Raw genomic sequence first — 17,190 nt, 5'->3', positions numbered from 1 at the left:
AGCTGCCGTGTCTCGAGCTCCTCCTCAACTTTAACCTCTGCACTATTTTATGTCTTAGATTCCCTTTTACTTGCATGATTTTCTTTTTATACATATTGATTGAGCATTGTTGGAGGGAGCCTGAGAATTAAAAATGTCATTGCCAATAACTGCTTCACTTTAATTGTTGTGCATATGACAACAAATGAAACTTGAAACTCTTTGTGGATATGCTATTCATATTCATTGATTGTCCTGATTCTGGTGAGCAAGTGCTGCACATTTCCTTCCTTAAAGTAATGTAGCTGTTAAAAAGAGAGCATTTGTTTATTTATCAGTATGTACAATTGAATTATTGGCAATTAAAATGGATAGCTAGGTCTATATTTAAACTACTTAAGAAACAGGGTCAGCGAAAACTGCTGCCAGGCTGCTGCTCTAACTCCAGTCCAGTAGGTGGCGGTAATGTAGTTGTAAAGCAGTTTACCAGGTGCTAACACAAACAAGAAGAAAAAGAAGAAGAAGAAGTAAAACGATTCTGGTTTTTGGTAGCTTATGCCTCCAAATATGTGACAAATTGTGAGGTTAACCACATTTCGGACACACTCTCTACTTTAACTGCCATCACCTGCATACCATGGCGGGTTATCAGTTTCCGCTGTACATGGACATCTCAGCCGAAAAGGACTGTTGCTGTTTTTGTTGCTCTTGTTGTTATTGTAGCTAGCGCTAGCGTTAGCTAAGTTAGCTAAAGTTAACACTGCTGTCTTCGCTCTCAGTATAACCGAGGTTGATTCATTGCTGCGGGGCAGTAAACCGCAAAAACAAGGTAACTCTGGAGCAAGTTGCAGGCATAAACTAGTGACCTGACCAATGTTTATGTCACGCTTCTTAACTCATTACGTAATTGCCATTAGCCAGTATTTTGGGCAAGGTTGTAACGTTAGTGCACGATATGCTAACTTTATTTGACAACTAACGTTGACTAACGTGAAATTTAACATCTGCCGAAGAAGACACCTCAATTCAAATGTTATTGTTAGTCAAGGTTTGCTAACACGCCTAATGTTACCAGCAGAGTAAGCATTAACGTTAACTAGTTGTTAACTGTCTTACGTTACATGTTTTGAGATGGAGCAGCAGATAGCAGCCAGTGAGATGGCTCTCGTTCCTCGCAACACATCTGTCTGAGTTGTACGTCTGTGAAAGAGAAATCATGTCTTGCAAAGCCGCAACCAAGGACAAGAAATCGAGCTTCAGTAAGAAGCTGTTCAGGCGAGGCTCTGTGCGCTCTGTGGGCAGTTTTATGAGCAGAATCCTGAGGACACTGACAGCGTTATCCCACTTTGGATCTGAAGTGCAAACAGAGGATGACAAAGATGATGGAGGATTTTCCACTTTTAAATCTGGAAGTAAAGATGTGCCCATGGATGATGGGGACCTCGGGGTTTTCCTCTCTGGAGAGAGAGTTCCTGGAGTGTCAGGTCTCAAAAACCACGGGAATACCTGCTTCATGAATGCAATTCTGCAGTGCCTCAGTAACACTGAACTCTTTGCGGAGTACCTCGTTCTGGAGCACTATAAAGATGAGGAGCTGGATGAAGACAAACCAAAGACAAATGGTATACATCTACAGAAGAAGGGTCCTCTGGCCAAAGGAGAGGTTACAGAGCAATTGTCAGGACTTGTGCGGGCTTTATGGACGTTTGAGTATACCCCCCAGCACAGCAGGGATTTTAAGGTAAATCATTATCTTTACAGATCCTACTGGTGCACTGTCTGTGGAAAAATGTACTTTGCCAACACATGCTGAAAATGCCAGTACTGACCCACAAGACTACACAAATTATGTTTAGGATCTGCAGTTAATGAAACTTCACGACCAACAAATTGAAGCCTTGCATGCATTGTAACCTGTGGGCCATGCTGTTTGTTGCAGAATGCTGTGTCAAAAAACGCCACCCAGTTTAAAGGGAATGCTCAGCACGATGCTCAAGAGTTTCTACTGTGGCTGCTGGACAGAGTACACGAGGACCTCAACACAGTCAACCCCAACAGCAGGCCTGCTATAAAGGTGAATTTAGAGGACATGTGGGGGGTTGTTACGGGCATAGGTTGGTGTTTTATTGAAAAAAAAAAAAAAATGTATGTGGTCTACCAATTCAAGCTTGAAGTTTAATTGATAACTGGACATTTCCCCCTTATTGCTCAGCCATACAGTCCTTGATGTCTGGAAAGCTGAAAACAGTTGTTCCAGTTTTTATTGCAGGCCTATTTTGTTACATTGCATTATAACTCACAGGTATGTAAATTATTCTGTTACTTAGTGTATCTTACAAGTGAGCTGTATTTACAGTCCTGCTAAGCTAGGCTTGCCTGGTCTTGTTTCCTCTTTATTCAGTGGAACAAGTCAATAAAGCTGTATGGCTTTCACAATAGCTTATGAACTAGGCATGGGGCGATATGAAAATTTCATGTCACTATTATCCTGGCCAAAATAATTGCGATTCACAATATTATCCCGATAATTATCAAAATATGCTTAAAACTCTTAAAATGGCACTAAAACATACTGGAATCTCTTTACCTTACATTTTGTTAAGAAACAAATATTTTTATTGCATCACAGGTAGGAAACATCTTTTTAGTGAAAAACAAACAATCAAACAATCTTAAATTCGATTAGATTCAACTTTATTGTCATTACACATGTACAAGTAGAAGGCAACAAAATGCAGTTTAGGTCTAACCAGAAGTGCAATAAGCAAGTGCAGGATATAAAGTGTGTGCATAAATACCAGACTGTGACACAGTTGTTTAGGATGCTCTCTACTATGCAGCGATAGGAGTTCACCAGGATAGCTGAGGACAGTTGGTTCTTCTTCAGTGTCCTCAGGAAGAAGAGGTGCTGGTGAGCCTTCTTGACCAGGCAGGAGGTGTTGGTTGTCCAGGACAGGTTCTCCGAAATATGGGTCCCCAGGAACTTGAAGCTGGAGACACGCTCAACAGCCATCTTGTTTATGTGGATGGGGTCACGTGTGCCTCCTCTCTCCTTCCTGAAGTCCACAATGAGCTCCTTTGTCTTGGAGGTGTTAAGGAGCAAGTTATTGTCTGAGCACCATGTGGCTGTGGTGCTGGACCTCATCCCTGTAGGCAGTCTCATCGTTGTTGCTGATAAGACCAGTCACCGTAGTATTGTCTGCAAACTTGATGATGCCGTTAGATCCATGCACAGGGCTGCAGTTGAGTGTGAAGAGGGAGTAGAGGAAGGGGCTCAGCACACAGCCCTGTGGTACGCCAGTGTTGAGTGTGATGGTGGTGGAGCAGTTGTGGCCTGACCTAACAAGCTGAGGTCTGTTTGTCAGGAAGTCCATAATCCAATTGCAAATGGAGGTGTTAATGCCCAGGTTTCCAAGTTTGGTGATTAACTTGGAAGGGATGACAGTGTTGAATGCAGAGCTGAAGTCAACAAATAGCATTCGTGCATAAGTGTGAGTACAGAGTGCAGTGCCATGGAGACTGCATCCTCTGTGCTCCTGTTGCTGCAGTAGGCAAACTGGTATGGGTCCAGTGTGGATGGGAGGAAGTCCTTTAGGTCTGCCAGGACCAGCTGCTCAAAGCACTTCATAACAATGAGTGTGAGTGCTACAAGGCGGTAGTCGTTAAGGCATAAATACGGTAATAATAAATCATAACGTCCCCCTGCATAAATAAAGAATAAATAAATAACAAAAAATAGCAACATTGTGTGAGTCTTCTTTCTTACATGATAAGTCCTGTATAATGTCAAATGGTACAGACAACAATTTCCTCAATTGCCTCAGTGTATATATAATTTACCCGACTTAAGAAATACGGGAATTCTTTAACAAAAATAAAGTCCATTTGGCATTGACTTTGGGCTTTTCAAGTCATTATATATATTATATTATTATTAATTATAATGGAAATTTACTACGATCAACTTATCTTGAGTGTTTTGTATCCCGAGCTGCGATAAAATTGTATATCGTCCCATCCCTATTATGAACCCAGATAGTTGTGTTATTTATGACTTATAAATTGACTAATAAAACTTGTTTGTGTTTGTTCAGCCACCTATTGAAGAAGATGACCAAAGCATAGAGGGGCCATCTCCTCCCCTCTCTGCTGGGTCGTTTGTACAAGAACTGTTTCAGGCTCAGTACAGGTAGGCTTTATGTCCAGTTACAGTTTCATGTTTTTCCAGTATGGCCATATTATCTCTCTGCTATATTAAAAGATTTCATATTTTCCCAAAAGGTCTTCTCTTACCTGTCCACATTGCCAAAAGCAGAGCAATACCTTTGATCCCTTCCTCTGCATCTCCTTACCAATTCCACTGCCACACACGCGGTGAGTTACTCTCTTGAGCTGTGCTACAGCAGGAGGTGTGTAAAGTTAACAGTGCTCAATTGACAGGTTTTTACATGTTCATGGTGAATTATTACTAGTTTGCAAGGTTTATACAGTAATCGCTTGTGCATAACTAAAGCAAACATGTATTGGCACAGTAAGGCTTTTAAAAAGCTTGCGGTATGTTTGTTCTACCTGATTTTCTACCATTTAAGCAATCAATGTTCATTGAAGGTCAAACTGTGTGTGTGTGTGTGTGTGTGTGTGTGTGTGTGTGTGTGTGTGTTGTCAGGTTTATGAGAACCTGAAGCCAATATCAGTGTGTGTGGTTACAGAAGAAGGAATGTAACCTGGTGTGTGTTAAAGGAGTGTGTGTGTGTGTGTGTGTGTGTGTGTGTGTGTGTGTGTGTGTGTGTGTGTGTGTTGTCAGGTTTATGAGAACCTGAAGCCAATATCAGTGTGTGTGGTTACAGAAGAAGGAATGTAACCTGGTGTGTGTTAAAGAAGTGTGTGTGTGTATAGTGTCTTTACACTGTAATAAATGTAAACCATGACTTTAAAGCAGGATAAATCCTGCTTGCATAGTAAAGTATGTTACGATTATATGTCAGAATTTTTATTTGTGTTAACTGTTTTTGCCAGGCCCCTGTATGTGACAGTGGTCTACCAGGGGAAGTACTCTCACTGCATGAGGATTGGAGTTGCTGTTCCCCTCAACAGCACTGTCTATCGCCTCAGAGATGCTGTGTCACGTGAGACCAAGATCCCAATGGACCAGGTGCTATTCCTGTCTCTTATCAGCTCAGGGTCTGATACAGTGAGACTACGTTACAGTCACACAGTGTTAGCTCACTGTTCCTAAAGCCAGTTCTACCTCTGAACAGTAGTTTGCCATAAATCCCAGGTTTTTTATGAAGCGGATTCAATATACAGTTGGAGAGTTAGACATTTTTAAACACAGTTGTCCTTAGGGCTGCAACAACTGAGTGATAACATTAATTAAAGCTGGCAGGATGAACATGCCACAAGAGTAAATGTAAATGAGGGCTGAAGCAGGATAAGGAGTGATATTGTGATGACACCATTAGTTTTTAAATGTTCTCCTTTTTCTTTTTCAGTTTGTTTTGACTGAAATGTACTATGATGGCTTTCATCGTTCATTTTGTGATGATGATGATGATCTTGACATCATTCAAGAGAGTGATTCCATATTTGCCTTTGAGACACCAGAGACCTTCAAACTGGAAAACATACGCACAAAAAGAGGTAAATCATACTTAATATTTTTGCAAATATTCAGCTTTTTTCACATCACCTTAATAGAAGGGAATCTATGGAGACTTGTTTGTATCTTTCACAGGAAGTCTTCTGGCAAACCTGAATCATAACAACTTGAAGTATGGGACAGAAATCAGCAGGACTCCATCTTTCATGCAGGGGGCCATGACTCCTTTAACTGCATCACCCAATAAAAACCTGGGACCAGAAAAAATAATCCTTCTGGTGTGTAACAGAGCTTGTAGCGGCCACCAAGGAAAGAGGTACTAAAATCTGAATATTTTCTGTTCTGTGATGCTAACTTGTCCTCCTTCTTATGACTGTGAAACGCACGCCATTTTCTCATGTTCTTGTCAATAATAAAGACTCGTTTATCATTAAGACAATATCCAGTTAGTTTTTCGTAGTTCCCACAAATGGTAGTAATTGGTAAATGGGCTATTGGTATTGTTCACAGCTTCCTGAAGAAGATGATAACAGCTAACAAAGCTCCGCACATTATGTTGATTTAGGTTCGGACTCCCTTTTGTACTGTACATGGAGCGCACTGTGACCTGGGATGCTCTACAAAAAGAGATTCTGGAGAAAATGCGTCATCTATTGAGGCCTGGGGTCTACATTCAGGTAGGAAGAGGAGAAATCAGTTTGCCTTATATATTGAATATACAGTAAATAAGTTGATGCTGCACATGGAAAGCTGGTTTAAAAATTGGACAGACGATGAATAAGAACATTTGTACTTTGAGCCTCCAAAAAGAGTGAAACAAGTCACATTATTGTAAAATTATTAATAGGTATCCCTGTTGTTTTTCTGATTACTCCTTGTTAGTAAGCCAGATGTACTAGTCTCACAGAAGTATTGACAGTGGTGTCTCTATGTGTAGGTTGGACCTTTCAGTCTTCGGGTGGTTGGCGTTGTTGGTATCACCTACCTCCTTCCTCAAGATGAACGACCACTGTGTCACCAAACTGTGGATAGGTCAGTTCTGGTGTCTGTTTTATACAATATCTGTTTACTGCTTAATTAGGTGTTACAACCAAAAATGTATTGCAGTTATACACATGTACCTGTCTTTAACGCAGCATGTAACTGTGCATACAATATATGCTTTTATAAATCTCCTGACATAATGCTTTCACAGCCATTCATGTTGAAAAGGAAGAAAAACAGTCAATATGATTTGAATGCTACTGGGCAAATTGAATCAAATTTTTGAAAGAGATTTTACTTGTTTCCATCATGGTCTTAATCTCTTCCTGCAAAGCAAGACCAGTCAGAGTCAGCCAGACGTTTTGTCCAATGGAATGCAACCAAGGAAATGCAGCTATTTGAAACCGAGTGTTTTCTCAGTATTCATTTCAGTGAAAGGTGAAAGTGAGCTAGGCTGAAATCAAGCAAACACAGTATGTGCATTTGTTAACAAAGGTTGAGATCAAAATTACATCCATCTTGTCCTTTAATCTTCTCTCTACACACATGCCCCATCAATTCTGTTCCTCTTATAGGCCTGCTTAGGTGACATGCCGTAACATGATTTTGACTGTTAAAATGCCAGTTTGGCTTATTGCTCGCAGCTCGCCCCGAAGTTCGCAGCAATAAAACCACAACATTGTTGCTCCGCAGAGGTGCATGAATCAAAGTCAAATCAAAGTTGTTTTTGTCATCAATCACAGTGATTGATCAATAGTTTCTTTCATGACAACTAGAATTTCTCAGAAATATATTTCAACTTTTAACTTATGTCTGCTCTTTAAGAGTAACTGAATGATTATTTTTATGGTTATATTGAATTAACCCATCCTCGAAAGAAAATTCCTTTTCTTTTTAAAGGAAAATTTTTAAATTGCATGTGATTTCATATGAATTATGTAACACAGAACTTTCCCAGCTTTTCACTATAGCCTACAGTGACATAAATGAAGGGGTATAAAATCCCATTTATAAATGACACCTGCCTAAATGACTTTATTTGTTTCCCACTATTATTGTTTCCACTACAGAGCATACAAGTCCTGTGGACAAGGAGGGCCACCACATGTGAAGATTGTGGTAGAGTGGGACAAAGAGACCAAGGAATAGTGAGTAAAAAATATTAATATTTGCTAGAGTTCTGTGGTCTGTTTTATCTGCAGTGTGTTTGTTCAGCACAGAATGAAAAGAAGCCAGGTTTTGACATTTGTTTGTTATAATCTTCATTGGGAACCATATATTGGATTTCAAAAAGCTATAATGTTTGTTGTAAAACTGTTTGGGAGACATACATTCACCAAATTACATTTGATTAAACCATGGTGTTCATTTGGAAGAACGGGTTAAGCCACTCATTTTAATGACTTACCTTGTACATATGACATTGAATGTGTAATTTATTGTAATTTACTGTAATTTTATTGAAGGCCATTCATTTACAGGCAGGCTAACAAGCTTGTATAAACGATTATGTAGAAAGCAGAATTAAGATGACAGAATCAGTTTTAAAGTTTTGCAGTTGAAGGTGAGGCAACATTTCAGTAAAATTGATAATGACAGTCGTTGCATTGTGCAGGATTTCTGAAAAGACTAACTGCCAAGTTAAGCAACACCTCGAACTTAACAACGGCTATTTTACAGGACTAACCTATTTTGAGCCCTTGAATGTAGGTGCCTCCCACTATTTTTCCCTAAAGGCTATTCATCATATTATTTGCTTTTGAAAAATAAACTTGCTTAATCTACTTACAAATGTGCTTAATTTGAAACAGTTGTGGTTTTAAACCAAGTAAACACCAGAGCCTGAAGTTCCACCTACACAATCAGCGACATGTCTGCTCTTATTTCCTCACTAAGCTAATTAGTATGTTGTGTGGTTAACACACACACACCCACACACCCTTTACCGGTCAAATGGAAGTCATGTCCTCATCAGAAGTTTTGTGTTGATGACAGGTTTTCTAGCTTGGCACTAAAGTAACAGGCAGGAAATCCCTGCAAGACATGAATACTCTCAAACCTGTATTTAGTTAATGTTTGTGCAGGTATTGTTTGTGAAGCTTCTCTCAGCCATTTTCAATGCTGCTGCACCCCTAGGCAAGAGCCACTACTGTAAGAAAAACATACAGTAGGACTATGATCATCATAAGTATACATATGATATACATATACATATATAAGATATTATATAAAAGGACAAATTTGATTACTTTGATGTGTTGAACAATTAATCAACTGTCTTGAAATATTTTACTTTGATATAGGAAGTAGTTTGACCAAAGTCTTAAGGAAGATCGTATGATCCTCACATGACTTTGCTGTTGAATGAATGGACGACTGTGCTTCATGTTCCCACAGTCTGTTTGGACACACTGAGGAGGAGTACATTCCTGATGCTGAGAGTGTGTATCTGCACAGGGAACAACATCATCAGCCGCAGGCCTGCACCCTCGCTCAGTGCTTTCAGCTCTACACTAAGGAGGAGCAGGTAACATTTTGACCGCACACACAGCTGGTTCATGCATACACCAATACACACACCCAGTTGATTACTCCACTGTGAGTAGTTTGACATTAGAAAATAAATCTTAGATTTCCCTTCGCACATGTCAGTGGTAAGTATATTTTGAAGTATAGCCTCATATTTGTCTCCTGCCTACTGGTTTATTATTCTTCTGCTAAAGTTCAATAAGTCTTTCACTCTCTGTGGTTTTACTGTGTATTTGGCTCCTAATGCTATGTTTGGAGTTCTGAGCACAGACCTATATATTCATTGTGGTTTGACTTGCCTGCGATTGCTCTGAATGAGAATAGAGAGAAAAACTCAGGGCCTCATCCTGTGTGAGTCCTATTTTATAAGCAGTGTGGTTGTAACTTGTCCTTGATGGTTGCTGCCTTGGCTGTGTGTGTTACAGCTGGCCCCAGACGATGCCTGGCGCTGTCCCCACTGCAAGCAGCTGCAGCAGGGCCGCATTAAGCTCAGCCTGTGGACGCTGCCGGATGTGCTCATACTGCATCTCAAGAGGTTCAGACAGGTATTTCAGCTCAACCAAACACTGTTCAAATAGAAAATAGAGATGTTAAACTGGATCTACTTTCTGAGTATCAAGAGCAAGAATCACTATTGTTTTTATTTTGCATCCAGTTGTTGCTTTTCTTTATCTTAGTTTGTGCTGGACTTAATATTAATTGCTGTTATTGATAAGCATTTGGAGTAAGGGTTGGTATCAACGTCAATACTTTATTGGCACTGACTGAAATGTGTCTGTTGCACCAATTATCGAAAACTGCAGTTCTTGTACGGTTGCTCATGTTTAGAAAACCTTTACCATTTAAGATATATGGCTTCATTTGTTTATATTTCTCAAAGTACTGTAACATATAGAAAAATTTTCATTTTGATATCAGTACTTGAAACTCTGATATCATGTTGGCACCAATATCGAAAAAACAGGATAACATATCACCCTACCACAAGTGGTATAGGCTGCAACCAGTAGGTAGGCTGGAGTCCTTCCTTAAATGTTGATCTGATCTTGATCTTTGCCTCTGTTTCAGGAGGGGGACCGGAGGGTAAAAATGCAGAACATGGTGAAGTTCCCACTGGTGGGCATGGACATGGCACCTCATGTGGTTAAGAGAAGCCAGAGCAGCTGGAGTTTACCTTCCCATTGGTCGCCATGGAGACGGCCATATGGCCTGGGAAGAAACCCAGATGACTACCTGTATGACCTGTATGCTGTGTGCAACCACCATGGGAACATGCATGGAGGCCACTACACAGGTAATGCTGTAAACAATTGTTCTAGTTCAAAGGTTGTATGTGAGAATTATCAGAATATAGAATTAGTCTGTATAGTTGTGTTCATCATCCATTTTGATCTATTATTCCCTTTGCTTTGCACTCACAGCCTACTGTAAGAACTCCATTGATGGTCAGTGGTACTGCTTTGATGACAGTGAGGTTTCACCAGTAGCTGACGATGATGTGTGTCAGCAGATGGCATATATACTCTTCTACCAGCGGAGGACAGCTATTCCATCCTGGTCGGCCAACAGCTCTCTTGCTGGTCAGTATTTATATCTGTCTAATATCTGCTGTATATAGAATTCCACTCATATTGATGAAGACTGGTGTGAAAGTAAAGTGTAGTTTTATTGCAGTATTTGCAGGAACATAGCCACAAAGGTATACCACAGTACCATTGTGACAGAAGGTGTGGGTTTGAGATTGAATACTGTAGAGAAACTAATAATGTACTGTAAAGTGGAAGCGTGTTTTGAACCATGGGAACAGGACTACTCATGTAATGGTCCTAAACGCAACCAATGCAAACATCTTAATTAGAGTAAAGCCTTACTCTGGTTTATAGCTATTGTGATTTTAATGTGCATGTCCCTACCACACAAGTCAGACCTTTTTGGGAAATCCTTTTACTTTAGTAAAATAACTAGATAATATGCTTCACTGTGGCTCTAAACCTTTAAAAGAAACTAGAGTTTTTATTGTCTTTTATGCAGGTTCCACCAGTTCATCCCTGTGTGACCACTGGGTCAACAGGTTACCTGGCAGTAGGCCTGCTAGCTTGGCCTCTGGAGCCTCATCCAGGCGCACCTCTCTGGCATCATTGGCTGAGTCAGTAGAGTTTCCAGGAGAACGCATTGAAGATGATGGTGAGACAGTGCTTATATTTGTTTTAATTTTTTGGATTTTACAGGTGTCAGATTGTAGGTGTTTGTGGTGCTGCCTTATGTACATTTTCATGACATGCCCATCCCCAACTGCTGCTGTCTGACTCACATTTTAAATTGCAGGTCATAGTTCTAACAGAAGGACAGAGTTAGCTTTTTATTTTAAAATTTTTGGATGCAAAACTATGTTAGAATAATGCCATTTGTAACTCCATCCACCCACCAGATGAGACTAGACTTTTTTAAATTCAGAAGACCAAAACCAATATAAAAGAGAATACATGTGGCAAACCATCAGTTATAGACCCAAATGACGAAAGGAAATGGCTTCAAAGAGACAGCTTTGCTTTCATTGTGTCTCAGTGCATTCCACCTTTTAAAATGAACAAAACAAACCTTTCTGTGTGCCATACTCCTTCCACTGACAATATTTCCGTTGGAAACCAAAGATACCACCAAGGTTTCCCGGAGTTCTGTATAGTCAGGAACTCTCCCACCTGAACATATAAACGCCAACTCCAAAATTCCATTATTACATTTTTAAAGAGGCAGAATATTGTAGGGACAAGGCAGAAAGTGACTTGACATGTGTCACATCTGACTGGGGCGAGCAAGACGACATGCCTGACAGAGCTCTGTACTGTGGGAAACCTCACATACAGAGTGAATCCAAATTGAGACAGATGTTGGCTTGGACTCCTGTTTGTGGTTAATATAAATGTAGGCTCTGTTTAACCCTCTAGAATACAGGGTTGGCATAGTCCCCAAATATGTTGACCAGGCAAACTGGTATTTAACTACAACTTTCACAGATCTCACTATGGATAATGTATGTATGTCAAAGATGTAATGTATTTTTCTAAACAAACAATGTTTTATTACTTGCATCTTTGAGTACCTAAACATTTAATTGTGGCAATACTTATACTCAGTACTCAATACTCATCATAAAACTAGTGATTATTTTATTATTAAGTTGTTTGTGGTCATTCACAAATATATTGAATTTATTTACACACTTAGTAAGTTAGTTAAAGCTGTTCAAATATCTTTTGGTACAAATTACAAAATGTAGTTGGTAAATGTACTTTTCATCTCCTGTGGTCAGTGAGAGTACATCAACACATTAACACAATGCAACAGTAAAATGCTAACACATAAATAGAAGTAGAATTTAGAACAGCACAACGACTTGGACATGTATCATGATTTGGCTGTTTTATGCGCCTTTTTAATCAGCAAAATCCAATCTATGGAAAAAAGAGGCATATAACAGGTTTTCCAGCTCTTTAAGTCCAGTTGAGCGTCCTTCACAAAAAATACATTTCTAAAATGTTTCCTTGTTTTTAGGAGGATTCTCGGTCCGCCCTTTTGTGAGGAGCATTCAGCGTCAGAGCTTGTCCTCTAGGTCTTCCATCGCTAGCCCTTTAGCCTTCAGCGACAGTGGGATAAAGCCTTCTTGGTCTCTTTCTGCAAAGCTGCACATGCGATCCAACTCACCCTCACGTTTCTCCCTCGACTCTCGATGCTCTCCTCCTCTAGAGAGGATAGGAGAGGCCTGTGATGACAAAGTTTCCACTTCCTGTTTTGGCAGCTACAGTAGACACGAACGCTACTTTGGCAGCAGGTCTCCCCTGTCTATGATGGAGAGCAATTTGAGTGACCAGGACAACAATAAAAGGTTCCTAGACATGATGTACTGCAGGGCTCCCACTCCAGTGGAAAAAAAGAGCACCAAAAATGAGCCAACTGAAAACAACAACCAGATAACAGCTATAGACCAAAACATTCTACCCACCCAAACTACTCCCTCCAAAGAACAGAAACGTAAGAGCAGTATCGGAGGATTTGCCTCAAAGACAGAAAGCACAGGCTCCACAAAGAGTTCCAGCAAAGTGGAGCAAGAGAAAACCTCCAAAAAACGTTTGTGCTCTACCCTTAAGACCTCTGCTTCTGAGACGTCTTCCAGCGCACCTGTGAAAGGCAAAAAAATAAGCAATACTAAAGAAAAGAGTGTAAATGCCAAGAAAAGCACCTCTACACCCAGTGGAACTCCCTCCAAAACAAAGGAGGCAACTCAACCTCTAGAGGCAACGCCACAACATAAGCCATGCGTCCGCTCCACACCTCAGTCTTCAGCTTCTCCCTCGCCAACTGCAAAGAAGAATTCCAGTGCCACTGAGAAAAGCTCCACGAGTAGTCGGAAAAAGCTGGTAGAAAGAAGCTACAGCAGAGATTCTATGCACACTAGCCCGCTGGCCGACAATCTCCGAGGCAGTTTGGTAGCCCGCTCTTCACTGTCTAAGAGTGGGGAAAACAACCGATCTGAGAGGAGATTTGTGAGGAGCGCCAGCAGCAGCTCTTCTGTCACTAGCCTGCGCTCACCCAGCGTATCCACCAGAGACCTGCAGCGCAGTAGCAAACCTGAGGAAAAAGGGTTGTCTTTCTTCAAGAGCGCCCTCCGACAAAGGGAAAGCCGCCGGTCGGCTGATTTAGGAAAGAGCACCATGCTTGCCAAAAAGGCCTCTGAGAGGACATGCAAGCAGAATGGGCAAGCCAAGGACATCAGTGGTGACAATGGAAAGACAGGAGATGCTGTCTCTTCACAGAAATCTATTGAGAATCATGCAGGTGAGACAAAGTCAGAGACAAAGACGTCTTCCAAGCCCCCCAGCTCTCTCAGTCGCACTCTATTAAACGTTGGCAAATCCAAGTCTTCCACTTCTGAAGTAAGTCTCAAGTCTCCCACAAACGGGAAGAAGCCTCTTGAAAGGCTGGCTTCTTCCCGAAAGCTGTCATCAAGCATGCAATCTCCTGCACGTACAACACAGAGGCCTCAATGATATATCCATAGTAGTTATGTTTAACTTAGATAATGCAGCTATTTTCTTTGTGCCTAAGTTTCAGTGAGCACCAGATGTATTTGTAAAGAGACATTTTTTGATGTTATGGTTTTGTACACTGGCATCAGAGTTGAGGTTTGAATATTGGCAGCCAGCTTTGAGTATTTTTAGCTGTACGTGATAAAGAGTAAAGTTCTTAACATCATCTACATATTTTTTTAAGCAGTGTATATTGTTTCCAGTTACACCTTTGAGCATTAGGTATGATTTTGATGCGAGTGAGAAATGGAGTGAAGGGTGATCGCTTGACACAGATGTTTTCTGGCATGGAGGGTACATGAACGTGCCATATGCATTCAGCTGTACAACAGGACCTATTTGATTGTGTGTACTGGAGGCCTATATGACAGCTGACAGAATTCCCTATTGGAATCATGAAATCCAATTATCTTTTTTCTTCAGGCAAGAGACTTGTTACATCCTTGCATCATTGCAAACAATAAGTTTAGTTTGCTTGCAAAATGTTGTGCCAGCAAAACCTGATTTGAAATGCAGCAGCGTATACATTACAAGAAATTAAGGGGGTAAGAAACATTTTCACCTTGTATGCACCAACAGTACATGATGTGTCTTATAGAGTGACATTTTGAACTTATATAGATACACACATACATTCTTGCAATTAAGATGGAAATAAGCTGGCTGTTGCTGCTTAAACCTCCCTTGGAGAGCAGTGAGAACAGAACCTTAACATCAAAAATAGTCTCTGGACAAATACTGAAACTGAGTTGATATGCTCACACACACACACACACATACAAAAGAGTTTCATTCCGAAATAATTGTGGCTAAGCGTTAAGCGTAGAAATTTTCATTGATTGTTTTAAGTAAAACCTGCAATCTGTTTTTCAAACACTTTCTCCTTACACCTCATGCATTGGTTAATAGGGGTACTATGAGTGTTTTTTTTGTGGAGGAAAAGACATTAATAAATTATATGTACTGATGAGTAATTTCATGTTTCATGTCTTGAGAGTATTGAGGATTGATACGTAGCTGACAAGACAAATAAGAAATGATTTTAAACTTCCTGATTATGAACATTAAAAGAATAGAAACACAGAGGTGATGGCAGGCCCTGGACCAAAACAGAAAAGGATTTGAAATGAGAGAGGATTAGAATCGGTACACACATTGAGACAAGTTTTCCAATATTTTAAAACTTTATTTTTGTTTAATACTAGTGCTTTTAGATAGAAATGTATTTTATCAAATGCTTATTGAAGTTTAACTACTTTTTTCTCAAAAGGATGGTGTGTTTTGGAATGAAACCCTTTAAAATCAAAGTATAGAAATACTAACACACACACACACACAAACTTATATATATATATATATATATATATCTGTACAGATATTGGTAAATATATAGTATATAGCCCTTTTTTTTCTTTCCATGAGCTAGATGAAAATTATCTTAAGCGCCTTTCAGTACTGGACATGGAAACATTGTAGTCTACTACTGTATGCATCACTGAATAGGAATGTTGTATTGTTTGCACTTTGTATAGATAAAGTAGTTTTCTTTTACCTAGAACCATCACATATATAAATACACACTAACTTAACAATGTAATTATCTCATTTTTAATATAGTGTCTGTTCATGATTTTAAGACATATCGTAAAGTAGTGTCAACAAGCCTTAGACTTGAAATGGTAAAAGGGTACATTCATCTCAATGTTTCAGGGGTCATTTTAAGAAATCACCCCTTTACGACACCTGGTGCTGTAACAGACCAATGCTCCTCTGGCACTGATATTTCTTAAATGAGCATATTTTCAAATGCTGACGTTGACCACGCACTTCAGTGAACCAGAAACCCATTGGCAGCATTTATCATATCACCTATGGTACCTCATTGGAGAAGACAATACTTTGCCATTTTTTTCTTCATGAGGCTGAAACAGAATATTGACAATGAGCCATTTAATTAATCATAGAACTACATTTATACTGTCTCTGAGCAGTTGTTGTGCAAATATGTTTATGTAGGCTGAACTATAGACACTGCGTGGTATATTTCTTTTGCAGTAAAATGACAGCAGCAAAGGCAGAGGCAGAATATTGTCACTGCAGCTATCATGAAGCTTGCTGGTCTCGTTTTGAATAATCAGCTTTATCATTGTAAATGCAATATTCATACATTAGATACCAGCATAGTGTATGTTTTTGATGAATGAATGTGGTTATACCATTGAAATCCAACCATTAGTAAGTAGTTTTTACTTTAAACATTAAAATAAGTTTTGAATTATAGATCTACACTAACTTTCTCTGTAGCATCTAACAGGTTTACATTGGTTCTCAGATGGTTTCAGAGGAAATACGACTCAATTTAAAGATTTATGTATGTTATTTAAATGGCCTGTCCAGAGTTTGAGCAAATCAGCAGCCTTAATGTTCCTGGTTTTAAATTTGTGACATTGTTTTTTAGTCAGGGAGGTTTGCTTTTGGAGTAACCAGACCAAATCAAATTTTGAGAGCAGTGTTTTACATCTCATGATGTAACAAATAACTGTCAGGCGAAATAGATGTCATGTTTTTCTCTGGTGACTTTTGCAACAGTTGGATAGCAAGTTGAATGCTACAGCTTGTTTGTTGTTTGTTTGTTACCCAGCAATGTTTCATTTTAAAGGTCCAGTATGTAGGATATAGTGGCATCTAGCATTGAAATTGCTCTGATCACCCTCCCCTTCCAAGCGTGTGGGAGAAACTACAGTGGGCGCGAAACATGCGAACGGCCCAATGTAGAGCCAATGTTTGGTTTGTCCACTTGGCTACTGTAGAAACATGGCGGTGCAACATGGTGATGCCCATGGAAGGGGACATGCTCCCTATGTAGATAAAAACGGCTTATTTTAAGGTAATGAAAACATGGCGATTTTTATTTTCAGTTGATTATTATTATTATTATTATTATTATTATTATACACTAATGAAAACTACTTATACTGAATATTATATTCCATTTCTGCCAATAGCTCCTCCTAA

At 39.7% G+C, this 17,190-nt stretch overlaps 1 protein-coding gene across 1 annotated transcript in view; it reads left to right on the top strand.

The window, feature by feature from the left end:
• Nucleotides 1-437: 437 nt before the first annotated feature.
• The window catches only part of usp31 (ubiquitin specific peptidase 31), a 20,231-nt gene continuing 3,478 nt past the window's right edge, over nt 438-17,190 (top strand). Inside the window, exons 1-16 of the mRNA XM_044181696.1 lie at nt 438-1,720; nt 1,919-2,053; nt 4,074-4,168; nt 4,261-4,353; nt 4,996-5,131; nt 5,472-5,619; nt 5,714-5,894; nt 6,144-6,255; nt 6,516-6,610; nt 7,633-7,710; nt 8,960-9,089; nt 9,517-9,636; nt 10,160-10,385; nt 10,513-10,671; nt 11,123-11,275; nt 12,644-17,190. The exon at nt 12,644-17,190 is cut by the window's right edge and continues 3,478 nt beyond it. Of these exons, the coding sequence (XP_044037631.1) occupies nt 1,196-1,720; nt 1,919-2,053; nt 4,074-4,168; nt 4,261-4,353; nt 4,996-5,131; nt 5,472-5,619; nt 5,714-5,894; nt 6,144-6,255; nt 6,516-6,610; nt 7,633-7,710; nt 8,960-9,089; nt 9,517-9,636; nt 10,160-10,385; nt 10,513-10,671; nt 11,123-11,275; nt 12,644-14,136 (3,879 nt within the window). The 5' untranslated portion in view covers nt 438-1,195 and the 3' untranslated portion in view covers nt 14,137-17,190. The remainder of the gene's footprint in view (nt 1,721-1,918; nt 2,054-4,073; nt 4,169-4,260; nt 4,354-4,995; nt 5,132-5,471; nt 5,620-5,713; nt 5,895-6,143; nt 6,256-6,515; nt 6,611-7,632; nt 7,711-8,959; nt 9,090-9,516; nt 9,637-10,159; nt 10,386-10,512; nt 10,672-11,122; nt 11,276-12,643) is intronic.

Source organism: Siniperca chuatsi, linkage group LG21 (genome assembly GCF_020085105.1).
Source record: "Siniperca chuatsi isolate FFG_IHB_CAS linkage group LG21, ASM2008510v1, whole genome shotgun sequence".
NCBI lineage: Eukaryota > Metazoa > Chordata > Actinopteri > Centrarchiformes > Sinipercidae > Siniperca > Siniperca chuatsi.
Note: the sequence above shows the minus strand (reverse complement) of the source record. Positions and strands in the feature narration are given on the sequence as shown.